A 21,733-nucleotide genomic window follows, 5' to 3' on the forward strand; every position below is an offset into this window, starting at 1 on the left:
AGCCATGCTTATTGGGATCATTATAAATTCATGTTAGCTAACCTCAGCTGAGCCCTCCCTAAACCAGCTTTATTTGTTTTCAGTATGGTATGTGAAGGAAGATACATTAAGTCAGTGGATATCAATCAAATGCTGCAGCTTCCTGGGCGATACTGATACTGCTCCTTCTTAGAACTGACTAGGGGGATCCTTTGCCTCAATAGTATTCTCCAGTTTGTTTTCCAAACCTTTTGTACAGATCTCAAGCCTTTCACCTTACCCTTATACCATTCACTCTCAGAAAATGACCCTGTCTCTTACTTTGCTAAGAAGTTGGAGGCATCCACCAGTAGCTCTTGTAACTCTCCTCCTCCGTACCTCAAAACTTCTTTGAACTTTCATCTCTTCTCTGTTTTTACTGACCAATTCACAGTCTGATTCTGGTAACACGCTTTCTTTGCTAAAGCCTTTTAAAAAAATCTCCTTTTACTTTACTCCTAAAGTTCAAGAAAAAGATTTCCCTAACCTACTCCAGCTCCTTTATGTTGTCTAGGCTTAAAAAAAAAAACCAACTCTTGATATCTCTTTCCTGTCTTCTCATTATATTTTGAAGCAGCCCCCTCTCTTTTAATACTGAAATATCGCTATCTGATTTAGTGTTTGTTTAGCTTTCCATGCTCCTTATATAGGTTAGTTCAGTTTAAGCAAAGAAATCTTAAAAAAAAACCAGTATCTATCTATCTCATTTCTATAAAGCAAGGTATTAAACATTTCAGAAATAAAAACTGGCTTCCTAGTGGTCCCTTGTACATACACATTTTATTGTTGTTGTTCCATAGCTTCAAATCACACATAAAAGAAGTTGGAAGGTGTAAAATAAACTTTGAGATCTTGGCATGTCAGGCCCAGTTCAACCAGAGACATAAGGCAATACCTTCTGGAGAAAAAAATCAATTCAAAAAGTAGATATAACTTTCTTTGGCCTTAAAAACGGCTCATATAATTATTAATATACTTTACTGTACTTTTCAAATGAGTTCAGAAAGCAGTAAATTGTGTTCTAAAAGGCTTGAGTGTAGCCTCATATTGTATTTGTATATGAATAGATGTACCTATGTATGTAAATACACACGGACACATTTTTCTTTGCTTTGTAGGTGATCAACTTTTCATATTCCTCTTTCCAGAAAAGCCTGGGTTTTTTCTTACAATCCACAGGGAGAGATTTAATTTTTTAATTCTTTTACAGATAGTTTTAAATGAGTAGCGAAGGGGGTGTGTTCGTGCATGTTGTGCAGGACGGGGCGGCGGGGAGGCGTCTTCCGTGGGGGGCTGTCGGTGGGCTATGGGGCGCACAGCCTGCTGGGAGGTATGGTCTGTGATTTTTTTGGGGGGAGGGGGATGTTTAGGGTGGGAGTTTGGTGAACAAGGGTCTCGCGAGGGTTGGGGGGGTGGGGGCGGTCGGCGCGTCCTTTTGCCGGATTCGCGAGGCACGCACAGATGTGTCTGTGGGGCTGTGCGCGTGAGGGAGTGAATGAGCGAGTGTATATGCCCGCGCGCGTGAGCGTGTGCGAGTGTGTGTTATGTTCGGTCGCCATTCCCCGTGACGTCAGAGTGTATTGTTGTGAGCCGAGCGAGCATCCTCGGAGCTGTCACAGCCGCCGCCGCCGCCGGTGCTGCTGCCGCTGCCGCTGCGGCCGCGGTGCGCGAGCCCCAGCGCGAGCCAGCCCAGCCCCGGCGCCGGCGCCCCCGCCCTCCCGGCCCTCGCTCACTCACGCGCCTCCCGCTCGCTCGCGCTCTGCCCCCCTCCCCCCCCCCCCCGTCCCCTCCCCCCCGCAGTGTGTGTGTGCGTGCGTGCGTGTGTGGTGTGTGTATGTGTGTGTGTGGTGTGCGTGTGCGGGTCACCGGGTCACTGGGTCATTGTCTCCGCGCTCGAGCCCCGAGCACCCCGTGGAATCCCCCACGTCACAATCAGAACCATCAATGAGATGCAAACATGAAAGACAAGAGGAAGAAGAAGGACCGCACCTGGGCCGAAGCTGCCCGCCTGGTACGTACAGACCGCAGACCCCCGTCCGCCGGGTCCCGCCGCCCCGGGCTCCGGCCCCAGCCTCAGCCTCAGCTTCAGCCTCGGGGTGGGTGGGAGGGTGTTTGGGGGGAGTCTTTGTTATTCTCCGGGATCAAGATCGCTGGGGGTGGGGGGGATGTGTGTAAGGGAGTGTGTAATCGTGTGTGTGAGTGAGTGTGCTTGCGCGCGCGTGGAGGGGCCAGTGGTTGAACTCACGGGAGTCCCCCCCCCCCCCCCGCCCCGCCCCCGCCCCCCCCCCCCCCCCCCCCCCCCCCCCATCTTGATCCCGGAGAATAACAGCCAGGGGTTTGCTTTCTATGCTTTAGTGACTGTATCTACTCGCTTATTACTCGCCCCTCTCCACTTCCCTTCTGCCGCTCGCCAGACCTTTGTGTGGCAATTACCACTCCCTCTCCCTCCCCTCCACCCCCTGGAATTTCATCAATAACTCTCTTCGTGTGCACAGTCTGTGTTGGACGTATGTATGTACAGGCTGCGTGTCCATACATCGCACATGCATGCATGGTGTGTGTAGTACCGACACGGACACTTGCGTGCCTTGTGTCCGGTACGTGTACAGTGTATGCATGCGTGTGGGGACATCGAGTGCATGTGTACCGTGTCCTGTGTTATCATGTCTGCATACTTTGTGTGGAGGTGTACAGTATATGTGTGTTTAGGGGCATTGTGCTTCTGTTCCATGCCTTGATGTACATTTTGTGCACGTGTGTACAGTGTGTGTCCCGAGAAGTTGGGTCAGGGTCAGTTTCGGTGGAGAGTTCTAAAGACGATCCAGATAGGTGTGTTTCACAGTTAGGATTTTGCAGCCTGTGGTTGGCGGTTTTTAATTTTTTGGTCCCTCCGTAGCCTTTACGATCTCGTGTTTTGATTATTGAAAGAATGTGTCTATAGTAGATATGCAGCAGCGGCACTATCATTTGGTTTGGTGCGTTTGTTTTTTCTTTTAAAGGAAAGCTGTGAAACTCATTCTCTCTTTGAAAGGATTTTTCGGTACAGTGTGTGTCTCGTGGGACTTAGCCTTTCTCTAGTTCAACTGCATAAATTACATGTCCACAAAGTTTAGTTGCTGTTATAAATTGAAGAAAAACCGAAAAAAAAAATCAGAAGACACCCAAAATATGCTATGGAGTTTCCGTAAAAATGATTTCACTTAGTAGCTTCAGTTAATTTTGAGCTTTTAAATGCTTACCTTTTGTGTGTGAAGAGCATTTATGTACAGTGTAGATATTTTGTGGTTGTTGAAGGGGCCATTATGTATCTTTAAAGGCTTTGATTCTAGCAAAGGCATATAAGAAGAGGCCTTTATTGCTCCCTACCCCACCCCACTCCAGGAGTCAAATTGTATGGTTTAAATATAGCCCTAATATAGTGGTAATTTTTGTCTCCAGGTCTTTTTTTTTGTTTCCTCCTGACTTTATTTTGCAGTATTGTATACAGTGCTGTTTCTTGCCTCAGCTGTAATTGACTTAACTAGCATTGTTTGTTGGATGGATTTGATAGATGGAACTTAGTGTATGTAACCAGTAACTTTCAAGTTGATCTTAGATTGTAGATTTTTGGGTGATTTTGGGGCTGAGCATAGTATAGTACTCACAATTCTCTTGCCCATTAAGTCATAGTTTATATTGTTTGAAGGACTATATGATTCATTATTTCATTTTCTTGGAAAAACAGTAAAGTCTTATTGCAAAACCCAGACGCATTTTCAAGTAAACAATGATGTGATTGATACATATTCTAAAATAATGAGCACAAGTTAGCTGTATATGCCTGTTCAGAAATATCTCCTGAATAGTAAATACATTTATTCTTATAAGGTCTTACGGTAGACATCAATATACAATGAGTAAATTTTTCCATTTTGGTTACTGTGGTATTCCTATTATTTGATCTAATTGTAACAGATATCATAATTAAGGTCTTGAAATTAATGTCCAAATCACAGTTCTTTTCTGAGAGTTGAATTTTTTCCTTGCAAAGTTCGTTGCTGGGAATAGACACATTGGGAATCAACAACACAAAAGAATTAATGATAGACCAGATGTCTGTATTTTTACCAGACATATTGAACCTAGTAGGTATGGCAATTTTTCAATTTGGTACAAGTTTTTCCCCTGATACTTGTGTGAATGTGTGTGTTCAGAATTTGACATTTGATACAAAATATTTAGAATAAAACAGCAAGTTTTTTTATTTAAAAGTTTTTTTTTAATTGACATGTACACAATTATTTTGAGTTTAGGAGGAAATTTGGTTATTTGGTAAAGAAGTATTTTCTTGTTTCATACCATCTTCTAGATCTTACATGGTAAACAAACCATTTTGACTGTTAGAAATGAATAGTAGAATTAATTTGTTGTTGTGAAGAAAGAATTTTCCCTTTCATACTTCTGATAGAAGAAATATTTTTGTTACATGTTTTAATTTCCTCTTGTTGACTCTTTTAAGGGAGATTTTATTCTTTCACCCTACTGGATAACTAGTTGTTTGGTTTTAAAAGTAATGTTTCATACAGGAGAAACACAAGCAACCCAATGATTTGCTTTGGAGGACAAACTATGTAAATGAATATATTGAGAATAAGTTTTGTGTTAATGTCCTTGGGGAGTGGAAGGGAGAAGAAACAAGCAATTGGGCAAAAAATGACTAGATTGATAGAAATGTGACCCAGAACTTGTTGAAAACATTAAAAAGCAAAATCCATGAATTTTTGTCTAAATGTAACAACTTGCTTTCCATTCTTAAGAAAAACTATGGAAGAAGTAAAATTCTGGAGCAATTAAAACCTTGTCAGAAAACTAGAATTTCTCTTACTTCTCAAGCAAATTATAATGTCTCAGAAGCTACATACTGTGAGGTACCCTCTGGGGGTTTTCTTTCCGATATATATAGTCAGTTACTGGTTATTGAGTAATAACATTTTATCTCTATCAGGCTAATAATGTGTTCTTATAATGACTGTATGGGTGCATATGTGTATGTGTACATGTAAATTTAGAGAGATATACATTGACTCAGTTTAGGGAAGAGAGAAATGATTATAGTTTTTTCATTACAGGCCAATGTAATTTAAGAAATGTATTGGCCATTAGCAATCTGCCATTTTAAAACAGTAGCAAAGCAGTTTTTCTGCTTTGTGCACTAAATCAGTTTGAAAAATTCAGCTTTGTTCACCCCCCTCCCCCACAGCATTCTGCAGTTGCAGTTGTTACTTTGCGCATTTTCATTTAATATGGCAGTCTGCCCCCAAACCAGATGCATTTTCATCTGCTTTATCTGTTCTTCTAAGGCTGGATAGTCTCTGTGGATCACACAATCACATGGAAGTATCTTCTGTCTTAATATTTGTAGACTACAATGGGGATAAAAATCAAAACCATGACTTATGTATAGCTGGGGCTTTGACTTTAATCCTTTTGACTTTTATCTCAAGTCTTCACTCTGTTACTATAAATACAGTTTAAACCATTGTGAAAGGATCTTCATGCTTCTTTGTGAAAAATGGGGATTTGACCGGACTTTGTTTTACTGAACTAAGGGGTTTCTTTGTTATTGGCTTAACATAGACCATACTGTTGTCTCCCTATTTGTTCTAGGTTAATTCTTTTTTAGACATGCAAAAATGTTGTTGCTTTGAGAAGCTAGTTTTTTTTTTTAATAGTTTTTGTCCCTTGGTTAGAACGCCAGTGCTGCTTTGAAGATAATTATTTTATTTATTTATTTATTTGGCAGTAGGGGGTCCCTCCTATTTGTTTTTGTTCTTAGATGTCTGTGTTTTAGTTTTAATAGGACTGGAAAAATGATTTTACTAAAATGGATTTTCAGTAGCCTTATGTTTGGTGCATATACTTTTATTTTTAGTTTGGATATATTCATTTAAGAATAGTGAATTTCAGATTTTTATGTTCAAGGTGACCTTTAGAGGTTTATCTTTTTTCTGCCTTTTTTTTTTTAAAGAAGTTTCATTTTTATGGATGGTTTTCAAGTATGCCTCTCTTTATGCAGTATGCATTGCTGAAAGATGTATTTTTATTGAATTTTTTTAGACTCAGATCCTATTCAAAATTTCATAAGGGGATTGACCATTTAAAGAAACTCTATTGTCTGATCTTTTTGCAAAGTGTATTGTAAAGAATTGTAAACCATTTTGTAAGATGAAAATAGTTTGTGGTTTTGGAATTATCCTAACCTGAGCAAATAAAGGACCTCTCTAAGACTTTGTTGACTTATCTTTTAAGGTGGGAGTAATATCGCTTGCCTTATCTACATTACCACGTTTTCATGAGGAAGGCACTATGTTTAAGCCTTAAAATTACATATAAATGTGAGCTATTAGAGGATCCCTTTCTACATTATCTGTTTTGTGTTTTGCTTACTAAATTTTCCTAAAATGAAGCATATGTATACATGATATTTTGAATTATGCTCTTTTTGTTTCTCCTTTTGAGAGTTTGTCTTATTATGAGTTTTCTTTTTTGTGTGTACTTGTGCTTCTCTAACTTATATAGTTATACCTTTCAATAATGTTTTATCATAGTAAAACTAACTTAACAGCTTATTTAAAAAAAAAACTTAAAAGATAGTTTTGTCTGTAAACAATTAATGAGTACCCACTGTATGCCAATTGTTGTGCCTTGACCCAGGACAAAAAGAAATGCTAAAGACAGTCCATGTCTGGAGAAGTTGTTTTTTAAGGTGGTGGGTCTATGCTGGTAATTCACAGACTATATAATTTACTAAAAATTCTTGGAAGAATATCAAGTGTAACCAAATCAATATTAGTTGGATGTCAACTAGGTGCTGGTCACATTGGGAAGAGAAAACAAGTTCACATAAATATTGGCCAAAATAAAAAGCAATATATAAAAAGTACAAGATGAGAGGTATAGACAGTTAGTGACCTAGGAATTTGGAGGCTGGAGAGATTGGTATGGGTTGGGGTAGTGTGCAAGGATTACCTTTCTACCCCAGCCACCAACTCCTAAGGTGCTGCTTGCTCTGAAGGGAGGGAAGTGTTCTTTATAGACCAGTTCTTCTACAAATACATGTTATCCAGTTTTAGATGGACCTTCACTGCTCTGCTGCTTGGAAACACTTTTATTCTTCCCTAATTGATTATTATACTTTATCAGACTTTTCTTTCTTTTAGACCTCCACCACTCTCAGCAGGTGATCTGATTTTCTGTCTTTTTGAGGAAATAGAGGTCAGCTTTTATGTATTCCTTAATCTTTCCCACTCAGTACTCAAACCCCTCTACTACTTCAAATGACTTCTTTGCTTCATTTTGTGAGAAAGAGGTAACTTTTCTCCTTTCCAAGGTCAAAACCTCTACTTGTACCTAGGTGCTATCTTCTGCTGTCACCTTTGGGAGTTTGAACCATTGATCATTTCTTCTCTCCTTTATTCTTTCCCTCTGATAGTTCCTTACCCAATGGCTTTAAACCAACCTAATTCCTTTCAGAAAGAAAAAGAACAAAACCCACAAACTTTTCACTTGATCCATTATCTCAAGCTGTTGCCCTAAATCTCTCTTCCTTTTCAGTACTGTATTCTTTGAAAGACTTATCTACAGTTTCTTTACTTTCACGTACCCCGCTTATTTTTCAGACTTTTGCAGTCTGGCTATTGTTTTCTTCTGCTGCTTTTGAGTTCTATTCCTTTCCATTGGATCCTGTTTTTTCCTTTGGTTTCTGAGGTACTTCTTCTTGGTTCCACTCCCTATCTTACCATTCCTTCTTAGACTCATTTAATGGAATCACTGACCATTTCCTATCCTTGAGCCTCTCTCTGGAACCTTCTTTCCTTTCCCCATCTCCACTCTCTTCCTTTGTGATCTCATTAATTTCTGTGAATTCAGTTATCTTCTCTATGCACATGGCTCCCAAATTTATTCAATCTCAGTTCTGCATCTCCAGCTGTTGGCTGGACATCACCTAAATGTCCTGCTATTTTTCCAGACTCAGCATATCCAAAAGCAATTCATTTTTCGCTATCCATTTCTGGTGAAGCTATCCTCTAGTCCAGGGGTGAAGTTTGGATTCTGTCTAGGGACTGCACTTGAGGACATGTGACTTTGAGGCCACAGGTTCTCCTCCCCTTCTCCCCCCAAGTTACATGGGTTTACAACCTCCAAGGAGACATAGCATCCTGTAGACTTGGATTCAAGAGAGGCCTGGGTTCAAAACCTACCTTCAATAGTTATTACTTTTGTGATTGTGAGCAAGTCACTTAGTTGCTCTGTATCTCAATTTCCTTATCTCTATAGAGAGGATAATAAATAATTGTAGATTATTACATAAGCAAGTGTATTTACAACTCTTTGTAAATCTTGAAGAACTATGTAAATATTAACTAATGCTATCCCTCAATATTTTTCTCTCCCCCATTATGCCATTAGTAGTCTAGTCTTGTGGATTCTGTCTCCATAACATTTCTTGCATATGTCACCTTTCCATTTACATCCACTTTAGTTTGGGCCCTCTTCACATCTTACATGGAATATTGCAATTGCCTTCTAATTGGTTCCCTGCTTCCTTTCTGTCCGCTTGTCAACTCTTTCTCCAAAAAGGTGCTAAAATAATTTTCCTGAGGCTCAGATCGAACCATATTCTCTGCTCAGTTTTTATGGTTCTCTTTATATTGTCTCTGGGGTAAAACACAAAATCTTCAGTTTGGCAGTTGAGGCTCCTCATAGTCTGGTTCCATCTTAGCTTTATAACATTATTTCCCATTATTCTCCATGTACTCTTTCAGTCAAACTTGATGACTAGCTTTCTTTTGAGCTCCATATTTTGTCCCTTGACTTGGTGTATTCACACACAAGTTATCACCCCTATCTGGTATGTACTTTTTTTTTTTTTTGTGTTTGCCTCTCAGCATTCTTAGCTCTTTTCAAGACTGAGCTCAAATGGATCCTTCTGGTCTCCCTAATTGTTAGTAGTGCTTTCTCCATCTGTCAGTTGTGTTAAATTCAGTAGTTTGTATCCTCATTATATTCCTCCAGGAGATTATCACTTCATTAAGGGTAGGAACTCTTATATTTTTGTCTTTGTAGCCTCTATCTGAGCAAAATTTCTGGCTGATGGTAGATACTTAATAAATGCTACTATCAACAGTAAATCAGCTAACATTGATTAAGCACCTACTAAGCCAGGGATTGTGCCAGGTAGTGGGAAGTAAGGGTGCAGAATATAGAGAGTTTGAATGGAACTGAAAGGCTTCATAGAGGAGAGGGTGTTCACTGGAATTTGAAGGATGGGTGTACAAATAGAGTTGGAGAGGAGGTAGTTCTAATGGAATTCTAGGCAGGGGGTATAGCTTGAGCAGAATGCAGAAGGTATGAGGCTAGAATGCAAGTCACGTGCAAGCTAATCTGCCTAAAAAAGAAAATTTGTTTAGGGATTTAAAAGAGATGATACTGTTTTGATTAACTGACATATAGTGCTTTCAGGTTTTCTCATTGTTTAATATGCATTATTACATTTGAACCTTAGCCCTTAGGTAAATACTACAGATCTGTGTTTTACAGGTGAAGAAACGGAATCACCGGGTGGAATGACTTGCCTTTAGTCATATAGCTAGTAAATGCTGGGTCTGGAAAGGTAGGTTTGGTCCAGATTGTAGAAGAACTTGAATGATAGGCTAAGGAGTTCAGCCTTTATTCTGTAGGCATGTAAGAGGGATTCAGAAGTTGTTCAAAATATAAAAGTTATTATCCTTTACTGTGTTTTTATGGCTTTTGATAATGATAGGAATTTTTGACCATAATAAGTCTATAGTACTCACTAGTGTTTTTGAGGACTCCAGTGGATCCTCAAAGGAAATATTGTGAAAAGAATAATAATTATATAAAAAAAGAATAATTGACATCTATGTAGCAGCATTAAATTATATGAAGGACTGTACATATATTATTTCATTTGATCCTTTTAACACTATTGTGAAATATAGGTATTATTATCCTCATATTACAAAATAGGAAACTGAGGTTCAGAAGGTTCCAAAGTCATGTAGCTATTACGTATCAGATTTGGGAAAAAAACCTGAGTCTTTCCTGATTATAAGAAGTCCAGCACTCTTTCTATTACGTTAACAAGATTTTGAGATTAGAAATCTTGGCATGTTGTTGAGGAATTATTACTTTATGTAAGTTCATAGATATGTATGTACATATATGTGTGTGTATATGTGTAGGAGAGGTAGTGTAGCATAGAGAATAGAGAGAATTGGTCTGGAAGATGTTGGTTCAGTCCTGCCTTTGGTACATGCTAGCTGTGTGACTCTGGGCAAGTCACCTGTTATTTCAGACTCCCAGGCAACACAGGTGCCATTAGAGGCAGCTAGAACACTGGGCCCAGAATTCAAATTTGACTTCAGACACTTACTAGTGATATGATCCTGGGCACGTCATTTCATCTTTGCCTCAGTTTCTTTAGCTGTAAAATGAGAATAATAAGGATGCCTACTTTCCAAAGTTGTTGGATCAAATGAAATAATATTTGTGCAAAAAGCTTAGCACAGACCCTACCACATATTGGGCACGATATACATTTTAGCTAATGTGATGATGATGATGATGATGCATTGTTGGAGAGAATTTTTCCATGGGGATTCACTGTGCCAATAAAGTCACCGATCTAGAGCAAATAGAAACGTTATCATGTTGGGTTAAATTATATGTTTTTCTTAGCACCCAAGTTTGTGTGAAGCCTAGTAGGATAAATATCATTTGTTAGTGGCAAAAATTCTGTGCCCAGCAATTGTTGAAAGTAGATTTTTCTTTCCTGTACTCTATTTTTCAGGTGTAGGTAGGACTAGATGACCTTGGAGTTTCTTTCCAATTCTGAGATACTGTAATTCTGTGGTTCTGTGATCCTTGTCTAATAGGGCAGAGCTTGGCACATCTCTGTGGTCATGTCACCATGGTATCCAGAAGTTTTATTATAACTCCTTTATTTTCGGTGTGGTCTTTCCTGAAATTCTGTTTACTTCTCCCTCACTTATGTTTTACTATTGAAATAATTTGGAAAGAAGTGAGACAGTTTCTATATGGGCAACAATTGATGGATTATTCTGTGGGTTTCTTAGCTTCCACTGCACCTAACCCAGCTCAGGCCACAGTTTTGAAGGAGGAAAAAGGGAATTGCATAGGGCAAAGGGAGGGGAATCATGATCCCTGAAGCATATTTCACCTCCCTTCTTTGACCTAAGAAAAGATCCTGGGCACATATGCCAAACTTTCTCCTTGAGATTTTTCTGAGTGTCTTTTCAGAATCTTGGTACCTCTAATGTACCAAAGCCTAGAAACATGATGCTTTTTGTTCCTTTAAATTTTTTTTTCTCTTGTTCTATTTCTCTTTATTTGATTATTGTGATTGCTTGTATCTTTCTTCTTTTGACTTGTCTTTGTCTGTGATACCCCAGTTCCTGAAATCTGTCAGGAAAAGCCCTTAAGAACATATAGGGAATGACTAAAATAAGCTTAAACATATTTAAATATAAATATGTTAAATTAAACATAAACAGTATTAAACATATTCTAGTGGTAGAACAACAATTAACTTTTATAAGCTTGAATTTAGATTCCTACTTGTTCCCTCACCATCCCCACTCTAGGAAATAACTGGGCAATTGATGGTTTAAATGTTGCTAATTTTCAGCTAATAAAGTTGTTAGGCTACATTACTGAGGAGTTTTTCCATACACTGGGAATACTGACACTTTTTTTTCCTTGAATCCCTCTTCAGTCTGACATATTTTATATGTAGTTTTAAGGCAAATTCATGCTGTAAGGTTAGAGCCAAAGGGCTTGTTAATGCTAAATTTACTAGTGAGAGAGAACCAGATTGGACATTTGAGCCTTTAGCTTTGATAAAACTGAGTTCTACAAAGTTATCTATAGGGCAATACGTAGCTTCTTGTCAGGGGGCTCCAGTAGAAACATACTTTTTTTTTTAAGGGCACAGAGTGATAACTTAATTCTTGGTACTATAAACTTGATTTGAACTTCATGAGAGAAAATCAGATCAGAATCGACTAAATAAATGACATTTGGTAATGTGGATCTCAACTTACAGTTTATTCAGAAGTGAAGGGTTCTCTACATAGGGATCTATTCCCATTCCCAGTTTTTGCTCTCATTCAGTTGCCAAAGAGGCTTTCTTTAGCTATACAACAGTTGATCTAGGCTAGAAGGGATCTTAGCAAATATCAGGCTTTCCCTTTCCTTCACTGCCCTTGTCCCCATTTTGAGGGAAGAGAAAGGTTTTGACTTAGAAAAGGGAGGTGACTTGCTCAGGATCACTCAGGCAGAACTGGGATTTGAACCCACATTCTGTCTTCCAAACCCAGTGGTCTTTTCACCATCCCATATTGTCTTTCTAAGACAAGGAAGTAGGATGGACTCTTTAATTTGACAAGAAGATAAGTATCACTTCCAATTTCTTTTAGTTGACCCTTTCATTACTTCAAGTAAAGAATATTTTCTGGGAGCTCCAGTGCAAGGATGAATCCTATATTTGGGTTCTCCTTCTGGCTTATCCATAGATCCAGAATGTGACAATAAAATTCAATTTAGGAAGACTTTACTAAGTGCCTCTAAGGTGGTATATAAAGTAGGTACTTAATAAATGAATGAAGAAAGCAAAGACAGGCTGAAAGCTGTGCATTTGGAAGGCATACCTACATGAAAGAGAGATTACAGCTTCATTGGAGTGTAAAGGAAACAATATGAAACCAATTCTTTTCCTAAGAATTTAATTCTTCTTAAAAGATACCTCATGTATGCAGATAGAGTTGTAATAGACTGGAAGGATATGTTCAAGTAAGAGCGGATGTTTTTAAATGCTAGGCTATAGAATTTTGTGTTTTATCCTAGGAGCACGAGGGAGACACTAGAAGTTTTTGGGTGAGAGAGTGACATGGTCTAAACTGTGCCTTTTGAAGATTAGTTTTTTAATTTGTGATGAAGAAGAGTGACTACTATGGACTTGGCTTGTTAGATAGATTAAATCATTGCTGAGGAAGTTATAGAGTTATGTGTATAATGAACTAAATTGAGATATCCAGTTAGGATATCTAGGACAGCAAATGGTTGTTTTCTCTGCTCTTAAGAAAATCTATAAATATTCTTGCTTATTTTGGTAATGAATTCCAGTGTTCAACAATTCTCATAGAATATTCTTCTGAATATCTGTCCTAAATGTTCAATTCAGTTAAGTCCTATGTCCGTCTCCCCCCCCCCCACATTTTTAGTGGAAATAGCAGTTGATAGACTGGCAAGTGGAAAAGAGATTAAACCATTATGGATTTGGTGTTGGAAGGAACCTTTAGACCAGCTAGTTCAGCTCCCTAATTTTACAAATGTAGAAACTGAGTCACATAGTGGTTAAGTGACTTGCCTAAGATCATACTGGCAGAGGGAGGATTTAAACCAGGGTTGTCCAGGAGACAACTTGAAACCTGTAAATTGATAGTTAAATTTTCATTTTTAAACCTTGGAAATCAGCAAATGCTACAAATTAGGGTTTAATTTATTTGGTTGATTGTCTAGACTCAAGTGATAGAAAAAAATGTTAATAATGTAGACAACATTTAAAAGTGTCATTGGTACTTTTTCTTTGAGAGCCAGTTGTTAAACATTTGTAAGAACACCTCTGATTTGAACCCCCAAATGTAGCATTCTTTCATCTGGACTGATTTTGAAATAAAGAGGACCTGGATTCAGGTTCTACATGAAACATACAAGTTGTGTGGCAGGACCATCTCTACTCATGTTGATTTATATGTTGCCACTGACCCAGATGACTCTGGAGAAGAAAGTGAGGCATCACCTTCCTGATGTCATAGTCTTCTTCAAGAAAGAAGGACAAACAACAACAAGCTGTGTGACCATGGGAAAGTCACTTGACCTATCCTTGCTTCAGGCAAATCTCTAAGGTATAGCTTAGTTTCAGATTTCATTGATGAGGAGATTCCTTACATCAATGAGAGGGAGAGAGAGGGAAGAAAGGAGGGAGGGAAGGAGGTAGGAGAAGAAGGGAGAAAATGAACAGTTGTTTACCTCTTCTTCCTAACCATCTTTATTGGCATATTGGAAGATTGTTACTCTTAGTGAAAGGTTGAGTTCTTCATCAGTTTAATTCCAGTTCAGCTTTTAAAATCTCACTTGTATGCCACTGCCATGAAATCAGTCAGCAAGCATTTATTAAGCACTTACTGTGTGCCAGCACAGGAGATACAAAGGCAAAAAACCCATCCAAAGCAAAACAGTCCTTGCTCTCAAAGACCATATATTCTTTTTTTTTTTGTTTATTTACTGTTATTTTATAACATTCAGTTCCACAGTCCCTTGAGTTTCAAATTTTCTCCCCCTTCTTCCCTCCCCACCCCATCATGGCAGCATGCACTCGAATATAGGATCTACAAATATCTTCACATTGATCATTAGTTAGGTTATAAAGAAGGATTATAATTGATGGAATGATCAGTGGGAAAGAGGAAACAAAACAAAATAAGAAAAAAAGCAAGTAGTTTGTTGCTCTCTACATTCAGACTCTGCAGCCCTTTCTCTGGATGTGGATATCTCTTTCCATCATGAGTCTTTTGGAGTTGTCTTATAACCTTACATTGCTGAGAGGAGCCCAGTCTATTGAAGTTGGCCATCACACATACATTCTGTCTGTGATTGTGTAGAGATTTCTCCTGGTTCTGCTCTTCTCGTTCAGCATCAGTTTATATAAGTCCAGGTTATTATCCTCATTTCTTATAGCGCAGTAGTATTTCATTACACTCATATACCACAACTTGTTCAGCCATTCCCCAATTGATGGACATCACCTTGATTTCCAATTCTTTGCCACCACAAAAAGAGCTGCTATAAATATTTTTGTATATACGGGTCCTCCTCCCACTTCTCTGATCTCTTTGGGATATAACCCTAGAAGTGGTATTGCTGGGTCAAAGGGTATGCACTTATTTATAGCCCTTTGGGCATAGTTCCCTCTCCAGAATGGCTGGATCAGTTCACAGCTCCACCAACAATATATTAGTGTTCCAATTTTTCCACATTCTCTCCAGCATTTATCATTTTCCTGTTTTGTCACCTTAGCCAATCTTACTGGTGAGATGTGGTATCTAAGAGTTGTTTTGATTGGCATTTCTCTAATCACTAGTGATTTAGAACATTTTTTCATATGCTTATAGATATCTTTTAATTTCATCTTCTGAGAACTGCCTGTTCATATCCTTTGAGCATTTATCAGTTGGGGAGTGGCTTGTATTCTCATAGATTTGACTAATTTCTTTGTATATTTTAGAAATGGGGCCGGGGACGGCTAGGTGGCACAGTGAATAGAGCATCAGCCCTGTAGTCAGGAGGACCTGAGTTCAAATCCGGCCTCAGGCACTTGACACACTTACTAGCTGTGTGACTTTGGGCAAATCACTTAACCCCAATTACACTCCAAAAAAAAAAAAAAAGAAATGAGGCCTTTATCAGAGACATTGGCTGTAAAAATTGTTTTCCAATTTTCCACTTCTCTCTTAATCTTGGTGATGTTGGCTTTATTTGTACAGAAGCTTTTCAATTTAATGTAATCAAAATTATCCATTTTGAAAAACCATATATTCTAATGAGTTATACAACATTGTAATACATAAGTACATGAATGATACACACATATATGATATGAAGGTAATTTGAAAGTGTAAAGCATTAATAGTTGGAGGGATCTGAACAGGTATCCTGAAAGATAGTGGAATTTGAACTGAATCTTGAAGGAAGTTGGGAATTTTAAGAGGTGGAGGTAAGGGTGCAGAGCATTCCAGGCATAATGGAGAGCCAGTGCAAAGGTGTGGAGACTGGAAATGGAGTGTTTTATTTGAGTATTTTATTTATTTATTTATTTTATTTGAGGAGCTTCAGATAGGCCAGACAGTGTCATTGGATCATAGAGTACACGGAAGGGTAAGGATAGCGTAAGAACATTGGAAAGATAAGAATGGGACCAGTTAAAAAGAACTCAAACAGAATTTACATTTGATTTCTAAGATAATAGGTAACTACTGGAACCCCTTGAACAGGGTGACATGTTCACACCTATACTTTATAAAAATCACCTTGGCAGTTGAGTGGAGGATGAATTGGAGTGGAGAGAGATTTGGCAGGGAGACCCATTAGAAAGCTTTTGTAGCAGTGTAGTAGAAAGGTGATGAGGGCCTGAACTAGGCTTTGGTTAAATGAGTAGGGAGGAAGAGATAGACGTGATAGTTATTGTTGAGGTAGGAATGACAGAATTTGAAAATGGATTGGGTAAGTGAGGTAAGAATGAGTAGTCAAGGATGATACTGACATTGTGAGCTTGGGACTGGGAGAATGGTAGTGATGGAATCTAATAAACCTGGCCATAGCCTCAATATTCTGACTTCATTATAGGCCTACTGAACAGCAGGCCCACTGTACCTACCTGCGCCCTCCCCTCCCCCAGTGCCCTAACTTCTTCATATATGCCTCAGCTCACTAGACCAATAGGTGTGTCCCTGAACTCTTAGTTCCCACAGAAACAGGAGGTGTGTCCATATGATGGTATCCCAGCCACTGCCCCCAGACCCATTCCCACAGAAACAGGTGTGTTCTTGTACTCAACCACAATCACATCATCTCTCTAACCCAAGACAGGACCATAATACCTAACTATCCATCTTGACCAGACAGTACCACAATAGCTAGTCAATTGGAGGGCAGCATGACCAGAATGTTTAACCACCAAACCATAGATGGGGATCCCCTAATCCCTTAACAAACACGTCCTGCCTTTTTAATATTAATCATATTCTTACATTTTGTGTAAAATTTGATTGTGTAATCAGCTCTCTCTGAAGTTGCTGGTTCCTCTGGGAATTTAGCCCACTTCATGAGAGGCGTCAATCTCAATAAACACCTGTACTTGGATTAGAGGTGGTCTGACTCCAAATTCTTTGAGATGATTCCACCACAACACATAATAAAACCCCAACAATTTTTGGGTGGGCAGAGCTTCTACCATAGCAGTGATGTCCTTGACAGTGGTAGAGAAATTCTGAAGGAGGAGAGAGGGTTTTAGGAGAAAGATATTAAATTCCAGTGTGGACTTGTTGAGTTTGAGAATGCCTACAGTATATCCAGTTATATTTGTCCAGGAGGCAATTGCAGATGTGTGACTGTAAATCAGTGGAGAGACTAGGGCTGGATATGTGTACCTGGGAATTTGCACAGAGATAGTTGAACCCCTGGGAGCTGAAGAGATCTCCAAGTGAGGTAGTATAGAATGAAAAGAGAAAGGGGCCTAGCACTAAGCCTTGGGACACACCCACTGACATGGACAAGGAACCAGAAGACTGAAAAGCAACAGTCTGGTAGGTGGGAGGAGAACCAGGAAAGAGAGTGTCACACAAATCTAAAGAGGAAATAATATCCAGAAGGAAGAGGTGATTGATTGACAGTGTCATGTTCTATGAAGAAGTCACCATTCTACTTGGCAATTAAGACACCCTTGGTAACTTTGGAGAGAGCAGTTTGAATTGAATGATGAAGTTAGAAGCCTGATTGTAGAGGGTTTGGAAGAGAGTGAAAGGAGAGGAAGTGAAGGCAGTTACTGTGTATGGCTTTCTCAAGGAGTTTAGCTAGAAGGAAAGGAGGAATGCAGGGCAAGAACTACCCTAGTTGATATGAATCAAATTGATGGTGACAAAATTATATCATGTTTTGTTTTGCTTTTTTGTACTGTAATTATTTGTATGTTGTACCTCCCTAATGAGATAAGTTCTGTGAGGGTGGGGGACCTCTTTTAAAGTAGAATTGAATTTAAAAAATATTTCTAAGGAAGGAAGGAAACAAACATTTATTAAACACCTACTCTGTGTCAGGTAGAAGGAAGCTGACTCAGTAAAGAGTGCTGGATCTGGAGTCAGGAAGATCTGATTTCAAATATGGCCCCAAACATTTACAAACATTGTGTGACCCTGGGCAAGTCACTTAACCCACTTGTCTTAATCCTCTGGAGAAAGAAATGACAAACCATTCCATTATCTTTGCCAAGCAAGCCTCATGGACCACATGGTCCACGGGGTCACAAAGAGTTGGCCACAAATGGACTACTGAACAATAGTCACTGTGCCTTAAGCGCTCTCTTTCTCTCTCTCTCTTCTTCTTCCTCTCTCTCTCTCTCTTCTGTGTGTACACACACACACACACACACACACACACACACACTATTTTACAGTTGAGGAAACTGAGGCAGATAGGTTTAAGTGACTTGTCTAGGGTCACATAGGTGGTAAGTGTCTGAACTCAGGTCTTCCTGACTCCAGGCCAGTCTTACCTATTTCACTACTTGATTGTTTATGTGGAAAGATTAAAGACCCTTTGATGAGTTAAAAAAAAAACCCAGAATTTCTTTGGGCAAATATTACAGTGTCTTGCCTTTTAAATAGTGTTTCACAGTTAAACAATACTTTTATATACACATTATCTTTTTGAATAATCAGAGTGTTCTTGTGAAGTAGGTAGTTTAAATATTCATGTTCTTCAAAATGACAAAAGTTAGGGTCATGCTGCTAAATAACTTGTCACCTGTCTAGTGAGTGGCAGAAGGATGAATTGAACATAGGTCTCTTAGTACAGGTCCAGGGAGCATCTCATTATACCATGTAGCATTTTATTAAAACAGTAATGTGATCATCCCCACTATCACATAATAAACTTTCCAGTATCCATATTCATTTAATAGATACTTTCATAAACAGGACTGAGCTTGTTACTCTAGAAGCTTACTTTCTAAAAATGAAATCTTAGTTATTTGATATGGATTATTCTCTTTAAAAGTTTGTGGACTAACTGGAGACCCAGAAACCTACTACATTTTTTGATGAGGTATATCAGTGACCTGGGATTCTCTAGAGGCTTGCCATGATCCCCTGAGCTATTTGAGTAACCATTTAGTGCGCATCTCTCAGCTCTGAGAATGAAAATGTTTATGAATGTTATACATAGAAAATCAATAACCTTGAGGCTACACCACCATTCCATTCTGGGTTGAGGAAACAGATGGAGTAATGGAGAACTACAGATATTTACATTTTTATCTCATTCAGTTTTTTCAAGTGTTGTTCTGAAGACTTTGTACTATCTTCCAATTTAAATTGCATGGGCTAGTATGGAGGAACTGTGGAAGCCTCACCAAAGATATGATGTTTTTTTCTTCTGGCTTTTGTGATGGCATTCATTTAGCTGACTGCCTCAACCTGGAAGTTACTCTGAATTAAAAAAAAACAATTCATTCTACTTATAGGTTGTTATTTGTCTTTAAGTGTGCTGCATAAAAAAATGTGTGCTGTATGATACTTAGGACAGTGACTTTTTCTGCAGTTTGCAGAACAGGTTTGCGTAAGATATATGTAGTAGAATGAACATATTTTAAATGGTATTTAAATAAAATAAAAAATATTAAAATTAAAATTAAAAAACATATTTAAATGGTAGTGATAGTTCTCCATTTTAAAATGGCTGTGAATGCCTTAAGCAGCCATTTTCTGGATTCAAGAGTTTGGGTTTTTTGTTTTGTTTTTGTTTTTGCTCAATGTCTGAGTGTTTTTCATGCCAATTTTCTTCTCTGGGCTGTTTGGAATTTTGGAAGAATATTGTTCCCAATAGAATAATTTCCCTTCATCCCCTGTGACCCTTTTGATATGGTCATCAACAGTTATTGATTCCTTATTTTGGCCAGAATATCATGAGTATCATCTCTTTCATCCTGTATCTCTCACCTACAAGTAATTAAAAAAAAATCTAAATAAAACCTGAGAAGTATAGTTCTGTTATTCTCTTCTGAGTGATGTGGGAATAGTTATACCTTTTTAAAGTGTATGGGGTGGTGATTAGTTGCTTTTGTAAATTAGTACAAGACATTTATTTAGGGCCTACTCTAGGTCTGTAAGGAAGGAATTCTGGTTAAGGTTTATGGAGGACATGGCTATGTGCATTCCATGCCATAGCCTTGTGAGAGAGGCAAGTTATCCTATTATTATATTATGAAATAACAATTATAATCCTTATTTTATAGAAGAGGGAATGAGGCACGAGAATTTATGACTTGCTGAAGATCACAGAGCTAGAAGGTGATAGAGCCAGGATGCGGCCAGGTCATTTGACTCCCAAGTCCAGATTTCTTTTCACTCTACTATTTTTATTGCCTTTCCACAAATTAAGTATTAATAGTATTTAGCGGGAAGGATGTTGTATCACGGGCCAGGATTCTCGTTCAAGATCTGTCGATACTGTGTAACCATAAGCATGTTCTTTCAGACTCTGGGCTTCAGTTCCTCATGTGTAAAATGAGGGTACTGGCAGGGCATTAACTCTCTTTTGCCTCTTTTTGTGTCCCCTGTGCTTAGCACAGTGCCTAGAACATAGCAAATGCTTAATAAATGCTTAGTGACAGACTCGATCAGGAATTCTGAATCTGAGGTCCAGAATATATAATGGATTCACTATAAAGGATTTCTCTTGCAATTCTATGGAATTTATTTTATGCATTAAAAAAAAGTACTTTGAGGTGTCCATAGGCTTCACCAGACCGCCACAGGGGGTCTGTGATACAAAAAAGTTAACTCTCATTTTTTAAGGTCTCTTTCCAGTTCCAGCCTTCTGTGACTTTGTATATGTGTGTGTGCATGTATGTGTATATAATTGAAGTACCATTTTCCCCCTCTCCCAAGCTTGCAGCTTAATAAGGGAGAAAGAAAAAATACATATTGCATATTATTTCCATTTTTCCCTGAAAGCAAAGACACAACAAACTTTTCAGTTTTCTTTTCTAAAATTTAGACAGCATTCTCTCTGCAGTCCAAGAACCAGTGTATTAAAGAACTAAAGATAGAACATCAGCAGAAAAAAATAATGTCTAAATCCATTAGTCTTTAATTCAGTTTTGAGAATGGAAAGTAATTATATTCACTGCTTCTGCTTTGGACAAAACTATTGCCATGTAAATATTTTTAAATAAGTTATGTGTATAAAATGCAAGACTTGTAAAAATGTAAGCTTTTTAATCATTCAGTATTAGGGCTAGTAGTGTGGTACAGTGAAGGGCCAAAATCAGAAGGTCATTTAAGGTCAGAAAAATGGAGTGTAGGAAAAACTTGAAGTAGAAGGTAGCTGAGTTTTAACTTGTCTTGTGCTTCGCTTCTATTTTGTAATTGTCTAATATAGTTAGAAGAAGATAAAGGGAAGAAGGCATATGAACTTTTATAAGGATGTTTTCCCAACTTTTTTGTATTTTGAGGACATTGCCTATTTCCTTATAGAAAAGAGATGATGCAGATTTGAGCATAACTGTCTTTCATTGTTAAAGGGAAAAAACAATAGGAATTTGGTTTTATGTATTGATGTATATGTTAAAGTGTCCCGGTGAGGTTGATATATTTTTCCCCTTTTTCTTTAAGATGCTGTAGCAGCAAGCACCCCAAGTGTCCCCAGAGTGGCTGCCAATACAGGTTCTTGGATCTGCTTTGATAAAGGAAAGCAACTCAAAATGGGTTAACAAGTTTACTTTAATCAGCCAAACATATATCGTTTACCTAGTTGAGGGGAAAAAGGTCAGCACCCTGAACTTCAGAGTATACAGACA

General features: G+C 38.4%; 1 protein-coding gene across 9 annotated transcripts in view; it reads left to right on the forward strand.

Moving 5' to 3' along the window:
• The first annotated feature begins 1,236 nt into the window (after positions 1-1,236).
• ASXL3 (ASXL transcriptional regulator 3) overlaps positions 1,237-21,733 on the forward strand; it is a 302,427-nt gene continuing 281,930 nt past the window's right edge. For 4 of the 9 annotated variants that reach the window (XM_069099875.1, XM_069099878.1, XM_069099872.1 and 1 more), the window contains exon 1: positions 1,803-2,029. Coding sequence is in view for 2 of the 9 variants with exons in the window: in XM_069099870.1 (XP_068955971.1) it covers positions 1,976-2,029 (54 nt within the window). In the remaining 7 variants the exon portion in view is untranslated. Of the gene's footprint in view, positions 1,349-1,802; positions 2,030-21,733 lie in introns of those variants that run through there. The other 5 variants (XM_069099874.1, XM_069099876.1, XM_069099877.1 and 2 more) reach the window with 3 other exon arrangements.

The sequence above is a fragment of the Petaurus breviceps genome, unplaced genomic scaffold (assembly GCF_028583685.1).
Source record: "Petaurus breviceps papuanus isolate PSGF00001 unplaced genomic scaffold, PetGlider_PUasm1.0 38, whole genome shotgun sequence".
Lineage (NCBI taxonomy): Eukaryota > Metazoa > Chordata > Mammalia > Diprotodontia > Petauridae > Petaurus > Petaurus breviceps.